Raw genomic sequence first — 16,507 nt, 5'->3', positions numbered from 1 at the left:
ACCAGCATACATTGCTTTCCTCAGCTCAGAAAACTAAGAGCATTCCATCTCCTATTCATGAAAAAAGCCCCCTGCATTTTCCCCTCACACTTCCCTTAAGTGGAGATAACATCTGGGATAAGGAGGCAGTAAAGACCACGGGGGAAAGGGAGGAGGGAGTGTGTGTATGTGTGTGTGTGTGTGTGTGTGTGTGTGAGAGAGAGAGAGAGAGAGAGAGAGAGTTCTTCAAAGCTTCTTGGGTCTAGTGTGCTGCGAGTGTGTTGGATCAGCCTTGGGTAGGGAGGTGTGCGAGATAAGCCTGTGACAGCTGCCAAACACCTCTGGGTGTGTGTGTGCACGTCTGCGCGTGTGTCAGTGTTTGTGTGCCCACCCATAAGCCCCCATTCAAAGGGAGTGTTTCTGAATCCCAACCACCTGCCCACCCTGGTCCCTGAAGGCAGGTGTGAGTTGGCTCGTACGTGATTCAGACGGCTGATGACCGTGCAGCATATGTGACAGTCTTATCGCTCAGATCCGCCCGCAATAACATTAAGACAGGCGTATTGACGGAGAGATTAGCAAAACACGAGGAACTGTGAGCGCCGTGTCTCTCGCCTCAGACGAACGCTGTCTGAATCATCTTAATGAAGGAAAACTGCAAATACTATATGGGTCGGTGATGAAAAAAGAGAGCGCCAAACAAGCTGTGTTAAGGCCTGAGACTGTGACTGCACACCCCTGCGTGAGAAAAATGAACCTCTGGGTCAAAATTAAACTGCAAAAAATAGCTGTGACAATAAATCATAAAATACACCAGGTTCCTACAGTCTCTCAGATGTGTGGGAGAGCGGAAGAAAGTTTTCCTGTCTGACGTCACTGGGGTTCAGAGGTTAAATTCATAAGCAGGTGGCCGGGTGAATGAGAGCACGAACCAGACCACTGCTTTTAGAGGCTTCATTAGTCTCGAGCCAGACTGGAGCAGGCCAGGCCACGCCATCTGTTTTAATAGCCCATTGTCTTCAAATGACAACCTCATACCAGCACACTGAGACTTACTGAGAGCATTCGAGCAAATGAATTTTCTCAGGATTGCCAGCAAACTGGAAGTGTTTTGAACATCCTGCTTTGATAATGTCACTGTAAACTCATACCTCTTTTTCCTGAACTAGGAGGAACATCCTTTAGGGAGCTGTGTCCTGTGTAAATGTACTAAACTGAGTATATTAATTTCACGTTGTTGTTGTTTTTTTTTTTTTTTTTTTTTTTTTTGACTTGCCATTGCACTGAAGACATGATTACATCAGCGGCAAAATGTTAAACTCTGTGTGGTTCGGGCTAAAGATTACAAAGTGTTTGTGTGAACACTTTGTAAAGAAAATTAACTGACATTCCCACTGGATGTGCAGTGATTCATTCAATGCATGGATTCATTAATTATGAATTCCATCAAGTCAACTCAATCTGCTAAAAGAAAAAACCTGAATCTGACCTGAATCAATATGATCTGCTTTGTCATTCAAAAATCTTAAAAAAAAAAAAAAAAAAAGCCCTAACATTATGGTTATCTAGCAGAATACGATTCTGAAGAATCGATTCTGAAGAATCGAGAAACTGTTTTGTCAGTTTTTAATTTTTTTTTTTTTTTTTTTAATGGAATACATAATATTTATGCTATTCAGTTGTCTGATTTGTTTTTTGTATTTCAGAAGGAAAAGGATGCTCTTGGATTATTGTGTGTAAAAATGGAGCTGCAATTTGGGCTGAAAGTACAGAATTTGATTGACTCAAACTGCAGTTTACAGATGAACTAAATCAGTTAAAAAAAAAAAAAAAGAAAAAAAAAGAAAAATCTTTCTTAAATCAAACGGCCAGTGAGTGAACCATGAATCCAATTCATCGATGTTAAATCAAAGATTCACACCCTTAACCCCCCCTCATCTCTCTCTCTCTCTCTCTCTCAGCCTGCCACTGTAACCTTCATGCCCGCCGCTGTCGTTTCAACATGGAGCTGTACAAGCTGTCAGGCCGGAGGAGCGGCGGGGTCTGCCTCAACTGTCGTCACAACACGGCGGGACGACACTGCCACTACTGCAAGGAGGGCTACTACAGAGACATGACCAAGGCCATCTCTCACAGGAGGGCCTGCAAAGGTAACAGGACGTCCTTTTGGTTGTATGTTATAAACTTCTCTGGGTGCAATCACAAGTATCCTTTCAGTGTTCTGTTTTTAAGTGTTTTTGAATAGATTTCCCACATTTTGCCATTCTTATATTCTTAGTCTTGTACACCTACCTTACCTCCTGTGCCCTACTTCACACTTTGAAAGAATTCTCTGGAAAGTGTGGAGAACGGCTCCCACCTGTCTCGGTGTCAGTGAACTGACCCGTGCGGCTCCCAAGCTGTTTGGGGTCTTCTCTGGACCCCTGACAACACGAGCATAACAAACACAACAGAGGTGTGAGCTGATCCACTGAACAGAGGAGGGGAAACGGAGCCTGCTAATCGTCTCTCAGCCCTCTTCACAGTGGAGACACAACCACACACACATACACAGGTGTGAGCACACAAGTCAGGTTTTAGGGATTATAATGTGTGGGGAGACAAAAGCTGAGCTCCTTCTGTCTCTCAGCGCCTCGGGGATGCAAGACAGACTGATGTCCCGAGCAAACAAACTTCTGTCATTTATTTACTCGCAGTCTAAACACACGTACACACACACACAAAAGCTCACACAGATGCACAAATCTTTCCTCTGTTTCTCTGTAAGAAACTACATGTACATGCATGTACAGATATACATACACACACTAACACTGTCATAACAAACAGTGATAATGCCTCAAATGTTCTTAATCGTTTGGTGAAAATGTAGAGAGGAAAAGCCAAATGCTCAGTCAGGTGATCATATGCCTTGTTTTGTTTTATTAGCTTTTATTTTACTTGGAGTGCTGCAATGAAGCGTCCTAAATCTAAGTGAATTGTTACAGGGAGGGAGCTCTGATGAATGGAAAAAGATGAGAGCAGCCAACAATGGAGGGAGGGCCTGCAGTAGATTTCTTTTCAAGACAGGAATCAAGAAATAGGCCCAAAACTCCCCTTTCAAAAATGAATCCCATCAATAACTTATTTGTATTTATTACCATATCGATTGGTATATATTTTTTACCATCTAGTAAAATACATTTTTGTAGTTTTGTAGTAGTAGTTTATCCTACTCGTGCAACAGTTCTGTTAAACATTATTACAAACTGGATGCCATCGTGTATTGGCATCCAGATTTCTCTCTGCACAATAATGACAAATGGGTGAGTTTGTGCAGATGCACATGTTGTCTTGTGGTCTTCAACCACATCCAATGCTGTGCTGTGATTGGTTGGCGACAGCGTCTGAGAGTCCCTATCCTCCAATGCCCTTCCTCTTGGCGCACCATTGGCTATTAAGTTACAGGAACTGCAACGTGATATTTCCTACAGCATGCCACAACAGACTTTCCCTCCTAATTCACCCCAACTCCCTCAGCTCTCATGGCATGAGAGCGCAGCATTGACAGTAACGTGAGCTGCAAAAGCAAAGGTTTTCACAGTTTTTTTTTTTTTTTCTGTATGTTTTGTTTTTGCTCCTGTCAGAGTTCCCCTCAAACAAAGTTCTGGTAATGATTTTGCGCATGTGGCAAAACTCGGCCGAACATTAGTGTGATAGATCCTCTGCACGGCGCTAAAAGGTGACACATGGTTCTATAGCAGCATTGTTTGGCAGCACTGCGCCAGGCCAAACATGTTCACAGGCCATGTTTGGGGAGTGGTCAGGTGCACAGAGCTATAGGAGCAGGTTAGTGTTACAGAGGTTCTCACTTTGCCTAATGACCAAGCAGCGTCCATAAATCTCCACAAGGTCGCTCCAAGCAGCTGGATCAGTAACATGAACACTTCAAGCCCGTTTCCCCCCCTCGTCCCTCCATCTACCCAGTTTTGTGCTCTGGGATCAAACCCAAACAGCCTGATTGCTGCTTTCTCCTCAGGTGACAAATCCAGGGCTATGTGACATCAGTTAGGACCCACTGTATTTATTGTTCAACTCAGCCAACCATCCCAGTCTGCTGTTGTTGGACAGGAAATACAGAGCTGCGCCAGCACAGCCAGGAGGAAGTCTGCTTTCATTCTCCAATCCTTAAACCCACCCTCCCCTCCCTCAAACTTACATATCAACAAAATGTCCACTCAACGATTTGCTTAATAAGTGGAGGTTTAGTGAAAAAAAAAAGTCTCTAATGCACTATACGCAGACAACCGCTATGTCTCCAGTGGCAGTGTGGAATGCCTCATGCTTTATTTCCCAGATTAACAACTTCACCCCTCATCAAGCGCAGTGTAAACATGGCTCTCAGTGCACCGCAGTGCGCGCCCGCCCCCCGGCTCTAACGGTTTGCTTTATTCCCGGTCCCCTCGTACCTTTGGCAGTCTAAGCCTTTAACTGGGCCCAGGGAGCCCAAAGAGAGATGAAACCGGTGCATGGTCCACTTGCACTGCACTCCGTCTAACCTCTTAGCAAATCCTCAGTGCCACAGGCCCCCGACGCGTGTTGAAATTAATTAATGTTTCCAGTTTGAATGAAGCGCCGCACATCAGCAGAGTGAGGCTGCGGTTTTGGGTAAAGGGAGAAATGTTGCAATCGTAATCAGTCTCTTTTGCTCTGTTCTCACAAGCTTCAACACGGCTGACACCAACACCTGATTTATCTGACCATCTGCAGTACACTGAATGTTAAAGTATCAAATAAATTGCCCTTCAAAACAACAACAAAAAAAAAACTAATCGACGAAATTAAATAAATAAATAAATAATAGAAAATCACATTGAAAAAATATAATTAAATTAAAAAATAAAAACTGTCATAAAGTGTTGATGAATTCAGGGAGGGACAGAAAGTGACTCAATGTTGCTGGATTTTATTTCTTGAATTTCATTGTTACGGTCCCACCCTGTATTAGAAAATAATTTGTAAAAGTTTTAGAAGATGATGCCCACAGGAAAATTAAAAAAAAAACAACAAAGAAACAAACAAACCCATGCATGCATAAAATTTCACTTTACAGATTTGTGTTTTCATGAATGTTGGTAGATAAACACCAACATGTGTTGCATGCCTACTGTGCACAAACATCCAACTTGGCAAAGATGGTTAAACTGATTGAAAACAGCACTTCATGATGTCATTATTTATGTTTTTATTTCTCTCTTTATTTATTTAAATATCTTGAGCTGAGTTATTCAGTGATTGTTTTATTGTACTTGTGGTTTCCATTAAAAAATCCTCCCTTGTTTCAATGTAGAGAATGTCATCTGCATGGATTGTCAGAGAAAACAGAAGCAAACAAGTAATGTTGCAAATGTTCATATGATGCAAATGACACAGAAGTTTGACTTATCATTATTGTTTTATATTTAATAAGCAATTTCTGATATTCATGAAACTCCTCGAATTCCTTCTAAAAACAACTTCAGCCTCTACTAGACCACTTCAAGCAATTTTCAAATTACTCTGCTGGTACATAACACATGCAGGCCTAATAAGGAGGCCGGGCCTCCACTTCAAACACTAGCTTTATGGTAAACGTTTGGCAGAGCACACACATAGAGCAAAATTCTCACATTTAACGTGCAATCCTCCCAACCAACAGACTTTGAAGTGCGTTCCACTCGTCCATTAATGGGAAACATTATTCAGGCAGTATTTGCAAGGAACTCTTTGCCAAAAAGCTTTACATTGGAAACTCAATCTGAAGAGCACATACTCTGTCTACACCGGATCACAACAATACAGAGAACACAAAGCCTGCTCTCAAAGGCTCAAAGACACATGCACACACAAGCACGCGCACTCACTCACTCACTCGCTCGCACACACACACATCCCGAAATTTTGCTTTCAAATCATGCGCACAACAGACAGATGCTGCGCGGAGGGAGTGAAATTCTATATTTAATCAAGTTATTTACTCCTATGCGTGCCTTCCAGAGCAGAACTAATGAAGAATCCTATGGTCATTATGGGTGGAGGGAAGCAGTGTAATTTGTTTGAGGTTTTACGCTGGTGCGAGGCCCAGTTCTCCATCTGTGATGGTCTGGAAGGAAAGCACAGTCTCTCCTAATGTGAATGATTTCTCACTAGGCTTTAGAGTTTTGATTACTTTTTTATTGTAGGGAATAAGTAGAGTCAGCACAGGACATACTGGAGAAATAGTCATTTGAAAGCTGATAGCTGTTTTGTAACGGTGCTGCTCTGGTAAACCGCTTGTGTTGTCATATTTCAATTCACAAGTTGTTTACTTGATTCTGATTTGCGTTCTTTTCCTTGTTTCCTTCTTTCCTCTCTGTAGCGTGTGATTGCCATCCAGTTGGAGCAGCAGGCAAAACCTGCAACCAGACCACAGGCCAGTGTCCCTGCAAGGACGGAGTGACGGGAATCACCTGCAACCGCTGTGCCAAGGGCTACCAGCAGAGCCGCTCGCCCATCGCCCCCTGCATAAGTATGGCTGGAATGCAAAGAATACTAATCCACGCTAACTGCTTCAAAATGTTTCTGTGGCATCTACTGTGCGACGATGGTGAAACTAAGCTGTGGCTGGATGATGAAAAGCTATTTGTGAAGAAGTTTGATTGAAACCAAAACACATCAGCATGGTATATGCACAGTGGCGTATGCCCAGACCACACACTTACCCCGAGTTTAACTCAGCCAAAGCCTTCTAGTCCAACTTGAGATACCCATGCGCCACCAGCTGTGAATTCTGATAAGCACCTCAAGAAAAGACTTGAAAAGGATAGAGCACGCTTGTTATGCATGAATTCATGGCTCACACTCATCTCATGTTATTTTTATAGCTCTGTTCCATTATTTTGGATAGATATTTGGCTGTTTAAACCAGAGCTTGGATAAACAGACCATTACAGCTCACCTAACATGGCCTTGTGTGGCGTCAACACCATTAACGGTCCATCTCTCAATAAATCCCTTGTACAAGTCCAGGGGAATGATGGCTGATATGTTTATTGGCTGTATCTGCTGCCTGCAGATTCCAGCCCCTTGGCTATAAACGCCAACGCCACACAGAAACAGAGATGGCTAGCTTGTAGCTAGCACAATCAAATAGCTGGCTGGCACGACCAGATAAGATAACAATAATGTTCGGGAGGACACATTGAAGACATTTACAATTGTCCAGTATGTTACTGTATTTCTCTAGGGTTGACAGTTCTGATAAAGTTGCATGTGGAAATTGGACAAGGCCTCTGTGGACCACGAATCACAATAATGTGCTTGGCCAGGATCCAGGGTAATAATTTAAACCTGTGAACCTGCTGGAATAGGATTTCTTTAATTTTGTTGGGAAAGTAACAAATGTGGTGTAAAACTTGGAGGAAATTGGGTTCTTGAAGTTTGAGGTTTCTTGTATATTTTTGAGATAGTGTGTTTTAGTTTTAATAGCATGATATTAAATTTTTTGTGATATCTAGCCGCCTGCCAGCTCTGACTTTAACAAGGCCGGCGGCTCTGGCTTACTGCACCTACAACATACCGCAAACAGGAGGGAGCAGGACATTAATAGGAAACGCGCTTTTCTCACTACCCGTTTTTCAATATGTGACTGTGACCGTGTGTCAGAATCAGCCGTCATTAACAAGACATGCCATTAAAACTGCACCTAAGTGCATTACGCAGATGCTCTGAGGTTTAGTGATACCCACAGGAGGACAGCCAGGAAATTGAGCTCCACATATTTTTCTCATAGATGTAACCATCACTGAAGTCCCAGTATTTCTTTGTGTGCAAATGCAGTACGATGACAACATGAAATGTATATCTCTTCCTCTCTGTCACAGAGATCCCAGTTGCATCTCCTACAGCAACTTACACCAGCTACGAGGAACCCTCAGGTGACTAACACAGCACTTTCTCCACTGCCTTTCTGATTATCATTTATTTTATTTCCCACCCTCGCAAATTAGCAGCATAACTTACTGCTGTGTAGTTTATTATAGCACAGTAGTAGTATAATTTATAGCTGTGTTTTTGATTACTCCTGTTTTGTCAAGCAAACGTAACTACACTAAACTAAAAAAAAAAAAAAAATCACCAGTGTACACTCTTCACACGTTATGATGTGTATTTCTAGTACATGCAGGGTTTTTTCTCTCATGCATTCTCCATAACAACATTATACTCTCACTGAACTAAACACATGTCAGTGAGTACTGCAGTTGATATAAACTCCAGATATTTTGTCAGCACTCCCCCTGGCCTCATTGCCTGTATTCCCAGCCTGCCCAGCAGCCTCCCAAGAGTATCAGCCCTAATCTGATTACATGCTTCATTTGCACCAGTTTGTATTTCAATCAAGGCTAGCTGCGCTGGGAGTGAAGCCCTGCCCTCGCTCACTTCTTCGCACCCTATTGTTCATGTGCACTGACAAGAAGCTTCATGTTGGATTTCTGTTTGGAGCCAACTTGCTAATATTCACCTGGAGCGCTCCTATAATTTCTGTCTCCGTCCATGAAGGCTGGCTGGAGCGGCTGCTGGAGCATGAGCAAAGGAAAGCTCTGTAAACCTGTTGCCAAAGCTGATGGGGTTGCGGTTCAGTTCCTTTTTTTTATCATGACGCAGGTTAGGTGACACATAGGCAATGTCACCTCTGATCACCGATGAGTGCCCTCTGTAACAGCGCCCTCTGGATCTGGCAAAGTGGCGCCACTGACTTCACTGAGCTCTATTGTGAGACCCATTTCCTACTATGACTGCTGAGGCTGTGTTAAGGTTGGACTCCTGTCAGAAACCCCACACAGACACCACCCTCCAAATTAGGAGTGGTGTGGTCCCCAAGGACCCTGCAGAATGAAGGTGGCACTGCTGGAGAGGCCACATAAAGGGGGCGTTTGTCCTCGCCGCAGGAGATTGGACCTTAATGAGAGCTGTGGGTGTAATGGCCCAGTGCGGGGATTGTGCTGCGGGGCTAATGGGCAACGCCAGCTATCAAAGGGAGGTATGATGAAGGCCCCCAGGGGCCAATGGGAGACAAAGAGGGCCCCCGCCCTCAGCACTTCATTTACATGGAAATCAGGCGTGGTCGATATGGACTCGTCAAATTCATTTACTTTGGGATTTCCCTTTTTTTTTTTTTTTTATTTCTCCTGCCATCCCACAAGCTGCCAGGCATCTCACTAGAAATGTTTTCTCCACATACATGCGCTCACTCCTCATCCCCCGCCATCGTCCCAAACCGCCCTTTTTTTGTGAGGGGGAGGAGAGGGGCGTTTTTTTCTTACTCCATCATTACCCAGGCAACCTCATTCACACAGAGTATAATGGGAAAGAAAGGGGAAGACTGGACAGAGGGCTGGAAGAAATAATGAAGTTTGTCCATATTCAGGCAAGCTGAAAGGTTTCCCTCTCTCTCAACTGCCCCCTCCTTTCTCTTCAGACTGCCCAACCCAGCTTTCCCACCCCCCAGAAAAGAGCACAAGGCTTATTGCTCTGGGAGAGGGGGGGGCAACACTAGGAGATGATCTGGTTCCAATTTGTGTCAGTCAGTGGAAAGTGGAGGGAACAAATGATTTCAATTTTCAGTTTGGCCTCTGGTCCCACCACCAGCCCCCTCATTACAAAAGGTGCCTGGCACCCTGACAACATGAGAGCAGTGGCCATCGATAAAGGCCTTTGGCACGTCTGTGAGCCCAGGTCAACATACACTGGTGTCAAAGGAATACCGCTAGACCCCTAAGCCATTAATCATAAGTCTGTGAACCTTTCCTGGTTGCTGTTCTCCTCGCCAGTGGACCCTTCTCAGGGGCCACCGAATGTTTATCCTCGACCGACGTCGTCATATCCTCAACGTTTTCACTATCTTTCCCCATCACTGGGTTATGTGCTGCTTCAAGGCGCGGCTAATTTTTGGTGGGACACTCGCTAATTTCCCCTTGTGGCCTTCTTTTGTGCGAGAGTGACCCCCGGTGCCCTCAGAGCTGACACAATGCATGCCAGGACACTGACGAGGGAAGGGAATGGAGTGGAGGAGTTGGGGAGGATAGAGCAGAAGTGTGTTGACAGACACAGGGGGATCTGTATAAGTCGTAATCTGTCTCACAGTGGCACTTTGACGAGGACGGGTCTCCTCATGACCTTTGGGGCACAGAGAGCACGACACAAAGCGCCACATGTAAAGCGGGATCCACCGAGAGCCTGGCCTGACGACACTCAGCCACATCATCTGGAGTTAGGCGCACACTTACAGATTGCATGACACTATGTGGAGTGAAGAAACATTAGCTATCTTGTGTTTATAATCTGTTCTTCTCTCTCTCTATCCTCATTTCCTCAGATTGTGATTCTCACTGTAAGGCGTCCAAAGGAAAGATGAAGATCACCATGAAAAAGTACTGTAAGAAGGATTATGGTGAGTAAGACCACTACGCAGGACGTTTGCTGCCAGACATCAGCCAGCAGTCAAGAGGTCAAATGTCTCTGTTAATCGCATCCCAGGGCCAGTCCGCACCCTGGCGCCGCTCTCACTGGTTCTGGGCCACTGCGGTGATGGCTTACTCACACTGCCAGGGTTAACGCTAGGGCCTCAAAGGGGAAAAAGGGGAACTGCAATCTTAATTGAGCTCAGGGGGACAACACACCACTGATGGACAGCCCAGTCAGTGTCAGACTTAGAAATTGTGATGAATTCTGGCAACCCAAGAAAAAAGGGAATCCAAACAAGCTGAATATTTCATGAAGTTCATCTTAAAATCATGTGTGAACCTGGCCAAGCGGAGTTAGAATCCCAGGCTCACAACTGTTGAAAAACACATATTGTGTCATTCCAAGTAATGCATTTGTATTTCCTGATTTGCTATAAGTATGATACATAAGAGGAATACCCAGCATATATTCCTACATTTACTTTCTTTACATGTAAAATAGTCTGTGGCAAAATCCTAGTAAAGCCAGCACTCATCGTGGCATCGCTGAGCTCACAAAATCATTACAAAGAGGGAGAGCAGTGTTCTTTATGGCACAACTAGGCTCCGCATTGCATCCAAGAGCGTCGTGGCACTGTCAGGATTGTTTGCTACCTTGAGAGTGTGTTTATGTGTGTTTGAGAGAGAGAGAGACAGTGTGTTTGTATATCTGTGCATGTTTGAATTCACCTTTTTGGGTCTTACAGCAGTGCTGCCGTGGCCAATCTCCTCTCCCTCTCATTAGACTTTCCTCTGTCTCTCCCTAATGCTGAATTTGATCAATGTTCAAATCCAGGAGATCAGAAATTGGGAACGCTGACATGCATGCTAATGGAACAATGAATGTTGAAAACAGCTAATGACAAACTTAACATTTCATACTGCATCGGTATGATGATTTTTCGAAAAACATTCCATTATGAAAGTCTAAATTTTAGATACAATGCAAACAATATTAATGAGGTTCTATTATTTGTATCATTGACAGTGCAGGCAGCGATGTTGTTATGATGTGAAGTTGTGAGGGAGTTGTCAAGGGAGGGGTTGAGACTTCTCATCGAGGAACTCTGACTTATAAAAAAAACATTCTATTTGATTTTTCATACTAGGAAGACATAAATCCCAAGTTCCCGCTTATGAATGAATGCAGCGCAAAACTCTTTGGATCTCCTCGCACTGTCCCAATGTACTGTAGCACCTCCTCTCTGCCCTGCCAACCTTGATGGGAGTTGTGCAGGTGCACCATGTGGATGGCTGGTCCATTCCACTGCAAATGTGGCACTCTTTCACCTGAAGATGGTGCAATGGTGTTGACCCCTGGCTCTGATACCATATGTAGCTCTTCTGACTTTGGACTTGACCCTGTCTTGTGTCTCTGCTACTCTGCGGCTCTTGCAAACTTTCTACACTGTCAATACAGGAAAAAAAGATATATATCAAGAGGAATGGGCTGCTAAAAGCAAAGAAATAAAAGTGGATAAGAACACCATGTCCACTCAGCCTGAGGCATTTGGCTAAGCTTTCATTATTTCATTATTACAGCAAATCCCAAACTGATAAGAGAAGCCAAAACACACAACAATTACATTATGTTGTCAATGAAACCACAGCAAAAAGGGTGCAGCTGAAATACATCTAATGTAATACAGTGTTGGGTAGAAGAACAGAATATTACATGTTACTGAAATGGTATTTTAACACATCAGAGTGCAGCGGAGTCTTGTTTTCAAAGCTGTGTCCTACAAATTCAACAGGCATGACAACCTGAAGCAAAAAGGAAATTTGATGTTTTCATGATTGATGATATTGGACCATTATCCCTCATATGAGACCAAACCAACAACCACAACACTGGAGGAGTATCATACCTGTAGGGTGATAGAAGACAAGCGATAGCACCAAAGCAGCCTGTACAGCTTACACACATGGGCTACCATCAGAAATCTTCGTTTTCAATGCACGGTCCCACTGCGTAGCTCTACGTTTACCCACATGCCAAATGATCCCCTCTCGTCTTTAGAATTTCCACGCCATTAATCATAGTCATATAATGCTATATCTGTTATCGGTGAATCCACGTCTGTAAACCGCAGAATAAATCTCTGCAGCCATAAAGAAAAAAGAAAGAGACAAACTTTTGAGGCAAATCCAGATCTACACAGAATATGCTCTTATCACAGCCAAGTTTTTCCAAGTATCCCTTAAAACACAGTAAGAGGGTTCCTATACTCTTGGCTCGACACAGTCCTCATTTCTCTTAGTTTAAAGTATGCCTGGTATGATTCAGTAATGTATCATTACCCGTTTTTACTTTGAAATATCTTCCTATTGTTACCCTGCATATGGACTTTTTAGATTTCAATAGGTATTTTATGTCAATGTGTGTAGCAATAAGCTATAATAAATGTTTATCATAAACCCTTCCAGTTGCCCCAGTGTTGTGTCCTATAAGACCTGCCTGAAATGTTTCTCATTCAAAATCGTCATAAGCTAAAGTTCATCAGTCAGTCAGGGACGGTGCTTTATACACTTTGAACAGCATCCAACTGAAAATTGGCCAAATGTATTCTTTCTCCTCTTACTGTTGAAGAGATAATAATTCAGGCCATTTGTTGCAGTTCACTAGGAAGCCAAAATGCAGCCATTATTCATATTTCTATTGATTTAAATCTTAATCATCACAGATGACAGAGGCCCCACATCTATAAATCAGTCACACTGATTCAGGCAAAGCAGGCAGCTCCTATTGGTTTTCTCTGAAGTCCCCCCCACCAAAAAAAAAAAAAAAAAAAAAAAAAAAGCCTGGCAGCAGATGATTCTGCCTTAACCATGTTGAAGCTGTATGGCAGACATCATTGCTTAGCATGCATTCTTTTTTTGCCTCAGTCTAATTCATTTCTCAGGCCTGTCGCTTTGCCTTTGTGGGGGCTTCAGAGTCTCTCTGTTCTTGGGGGCCACAACCCCCATGTGTGAGTAGTGATGCGGGCCCCCGGGGGTCACGGGAAGGGGCCCTCTGTTTAAACACAGTTGTGCACTCTGCCGGCACTGAGCATTCCACAGGGCACAAACAGGTGGTAAATTAGGCAGACGGTGACGGATTGCCACCCTGGAGAGAAAGAAATATGTTGTGTTTATTCATTTTTTGTTTTTCATCACTGCCGTAGCTACGGAGACGGCGGACACAAAGGGATTATATTCTCCCCTGACACCCTCCTCCACACACACGTACCCTCCCTCTCCCTGCCACCAGGAGGACAATGAATCAAAGGGCCGCGTATTTACCGACGCTCCGGGATAGCGCTCAAAGACAAGGCCTCCCACCCGGGGTGCCCCAGCCTCCCCTGGCAACCCCCATGCACTCAACACAGGCTAACAGGTCCCTGATCATTCACTCAGATGATAACCAGAAGGGACGGGGGCCTCAGTGCCTTAATTAAGCAAGCGCTAATTTCATTAGCCCTCACTTGGTGGTGGTGCGCAGGTCAAGCCGCAGCACACTGCCCAAAGAGGATAAACGCAGTGGGAAGTTTGGCCATGCGGGAGGCTTAGTTGGCAGCCATTGTGGAACAGCAGGAACTTCTTGCACCCGACTATGTTGCCTAAGTCTTCCTGTCATGAAATTCTCTCCTCTTTTCTCTCTTGGTCATCTCCCTCTCTTTTTTCCTTCACTGCCACCGATGCCCAACAGTGTCGGCAGTGTTAAAGCACTTCAGAGTCAAAGTATTTGAACACTTGTCCCCCTTCGTTCAGTGATCACAACTTAGCTCTTGTGTCATATTCGCTGAAAAACAGCGGCAGATGTTGGCATGTGAGAATTTTTGGGGTGTTTTAATACAGTGCATCTGACAGAGTGACATAGACAGGGAGTTGCGAAAGAGAGAGGGAGAAAAAAGTCAGCCTGATGGGGAGACGGTGCCTGGGTGCTGTAAGTGAGTCTGGTCCATTGAGTTCAGTGCAGCAGCTCGTTAGCTGGTAACTGAGAGCGACCCGGAGAGAAGAGGGCTATCTCTGCTGGATTCTCACGCTGTGCACTTGGATGGGGCTCTGGGAGCAGAACCCGGATAGCTCATGAGGTCGGAACACATCCCGATTCTCCTGGAAGCTTCTCTGTGGCTGGGAAGACAAATAGTGGCCCCTCCTTCCCCCACACACACCCTTTATGTGTCTGGATGAAGGAGAGGGCTGCAGCCCAGAGACACATTGTTAATGAATGGCAGGACTGTGAGAGCTTGCTCTACTCAGCCCAACAGGCCTCCTTTCTTCTGAAAATTGTGTGCAATTTGCTCACACTAGGCACCAGCACAAATACACACACACACACACAGACACACAGACACACACACAAACCCCCTCACTCCTCCGGTTCTCTTAGAACATTCTCAGCAGTAATAGGGGATGACTGATGAACAACACAATGGAGAGTGATCACGTCCAGTCAGAAAGGCAAGAAAAAGGCCGGCTTCCTGTGCTATTTTCAAATGAGGATCAAAGCCGGCCTTTCTTTCATAAACATTACTCAGCTAATCACAAGCCACAGGTTGGGTAGGAATACTGTGTGAATGCATGTGTGTACATGTGGGCGCCAGGGTAAGAAGTTTTGTTTTCCAGAGGGTCTTGATCTGATTTGCGGAGGCATTTTGGTATTTTGGGGGGCAGTTTTATTGAGAAGCCATACTACATGTGCTCTGCGTGTTCGCAAATAAATGTTCAATTTGCACCACCGCAATCCATTCGATTTGAAATCACAGTCACAAACAGAGGGGAAAAATCCAATACATTTTTGACTGCTGGAGGCTGTGTGCTTAGATGTATCCTGGACACAAAAAAACTCACTCTTGCCCAGAGCGTACTGGAAAAAAAGCCCCCTTTAACTCACCCCCTCATCTATAGTTACCCAAAGACGGCAGCAGTTGCACTAATGTATGAAAAGTTTGCAAATCAGTGTAAAAAAAAAAAAAAAGAAAGAAAAGAAAAGAAAAGAAAAAGAAATGCAAAAACGGTACTAGTTACTGGACACATCCTTTCTCAGCTCCTTATTCATTTAATGGGTATTTCATGACCTTTCCAGGACATTTTTGTCCCAAGCTGCACTTAATTTTCTGACATGCATCTGTGTGTGATAGATCCAGAATTTTTTTTTTTTGCAACAATAGTACTTTTGCAATAATAACAACAGTAATTAGTTTAGAGTTAAACATGGCTATGGGGGTTATGGAATGAGTTAAAGTCATAAGAAAGTGCTTAAAAATATAGCAGTACCAGTGTGTGTGTCTGTGAGTGTATGCATGCGCATTGCGTGCATGTGCAATTATGCATACTTGAGTGTTTCACGTATACCATCCAATCAATCTTTTTTTCTCCAAATTGAGTCAGTTGACACAACTGTAAGACCCCCCCCCCCGCCGTGCACATGCACCCTCACACGCACACCCACACCCACTCACACACACACATATACACACATACACACACTTGCACATTCCTAGCTAAACCACTTCACCTCAAGCACACATTAGCTCCTACTCTGCTGAACCGTTTGCCCCTTGTTGCAATCAGAGTGATGAAGTAATGGTTTGGTGGTTTGTCTGACAGAGAAATCCATGCAGGGGAGCTTCTGCAGAGGGAGCTTTTCTCATTTCCTGGTATGAAAATATCTGCTGGAAATGGTGCTCCAATAGTTACCAGGTTCAGCTTGATTTAGCCTGAGGTTCTCAAATGTTTGGATGTTCAGACTCCAGCTTAACACCTGATAGACCAGTTGGAATGGATCTGTTTCAGAAGTTTTATTGTTAGCAGATGTGGCATTTTTCTATAAAATGAATTTCACTTCTGCCTTTTTTGTTTGTATGAAATAGGACCCAATTCCCCCAGAACCAAGCACACCCCTCCTCTTCCTCAGCCCCAGCCCTGCCAGTTGAGGGAAAGGCGTTTCTAGGGTTACAGTCTAGCAGTCAAACACTGCTGCCCATCACAGGGAAGTGTGCATTCAAATGTACTCCGCAGGCAACCATTGTCTTTGCACTGGGAGC

At 44.2% G+C, this 16,507-nt stretch overlaps 2 protein-coding genes across 2 annotated transcripts in view; one reads left to right on the top strand and one right to left on the bottom strand.

Moving 5' to 3' along the window:
• The window catches only part of LOC115364214 (phosphoinositide 3-kinase regulatory subunit 5-like), an 84,944-nt gene that overhangs the window by 41,991 nt on the left and 26,446 nt on the right, over positions 1-16,507 (bottom strand). The gene's annotated exons all lie outside the window — the stretch shown is intronic.
• ntn1b (netrin 1b) overlaps positions 1-16,507 on the top strand; it is a 41,610-nt gene that overhangs the window by 23,888 nt on the left and 1,215 nt on the right. The window contains exons 2-5 of the mRNA XM_030058682.1: positions 1,941-2,129; positions 6,356-6,505; positions 7,860-7,913; positions 10,352-10,426. Coding sequence (XP_029914542.1) covers positions 1,941-2,129; positions 6,356-6,505; positions 7,860-7,913; positions 10,352-10,426 — 468 coding nt within the window. The remainder of the gene's footprint in view (positions 1-1,940; positions 2,130-6,355; positions 6,506-7,859; positions 7,914-10,351; positions 10,427-16,507) is intronic.

The sequence above is a fragment of the Myripristis murdjan genome, chromosome 8 (assembly GCF_902150065.1).
Source record: "Myripristis murdjan chromosome 8, fMyrMur1.1, whole genome shotgun sequence".
Taxonomy (NCBI): domain Eukaryota; kingdom Metazoa; phylum Chordata; class Actinopteri; order Holocentriformes; family Holocentridae; genus Myripristis; species Myripristis murdjan.
Note: the sequence above shows the minus strand (reverse complement) of the source record. Positions and strands in the feature narration are given on the sequence as shown.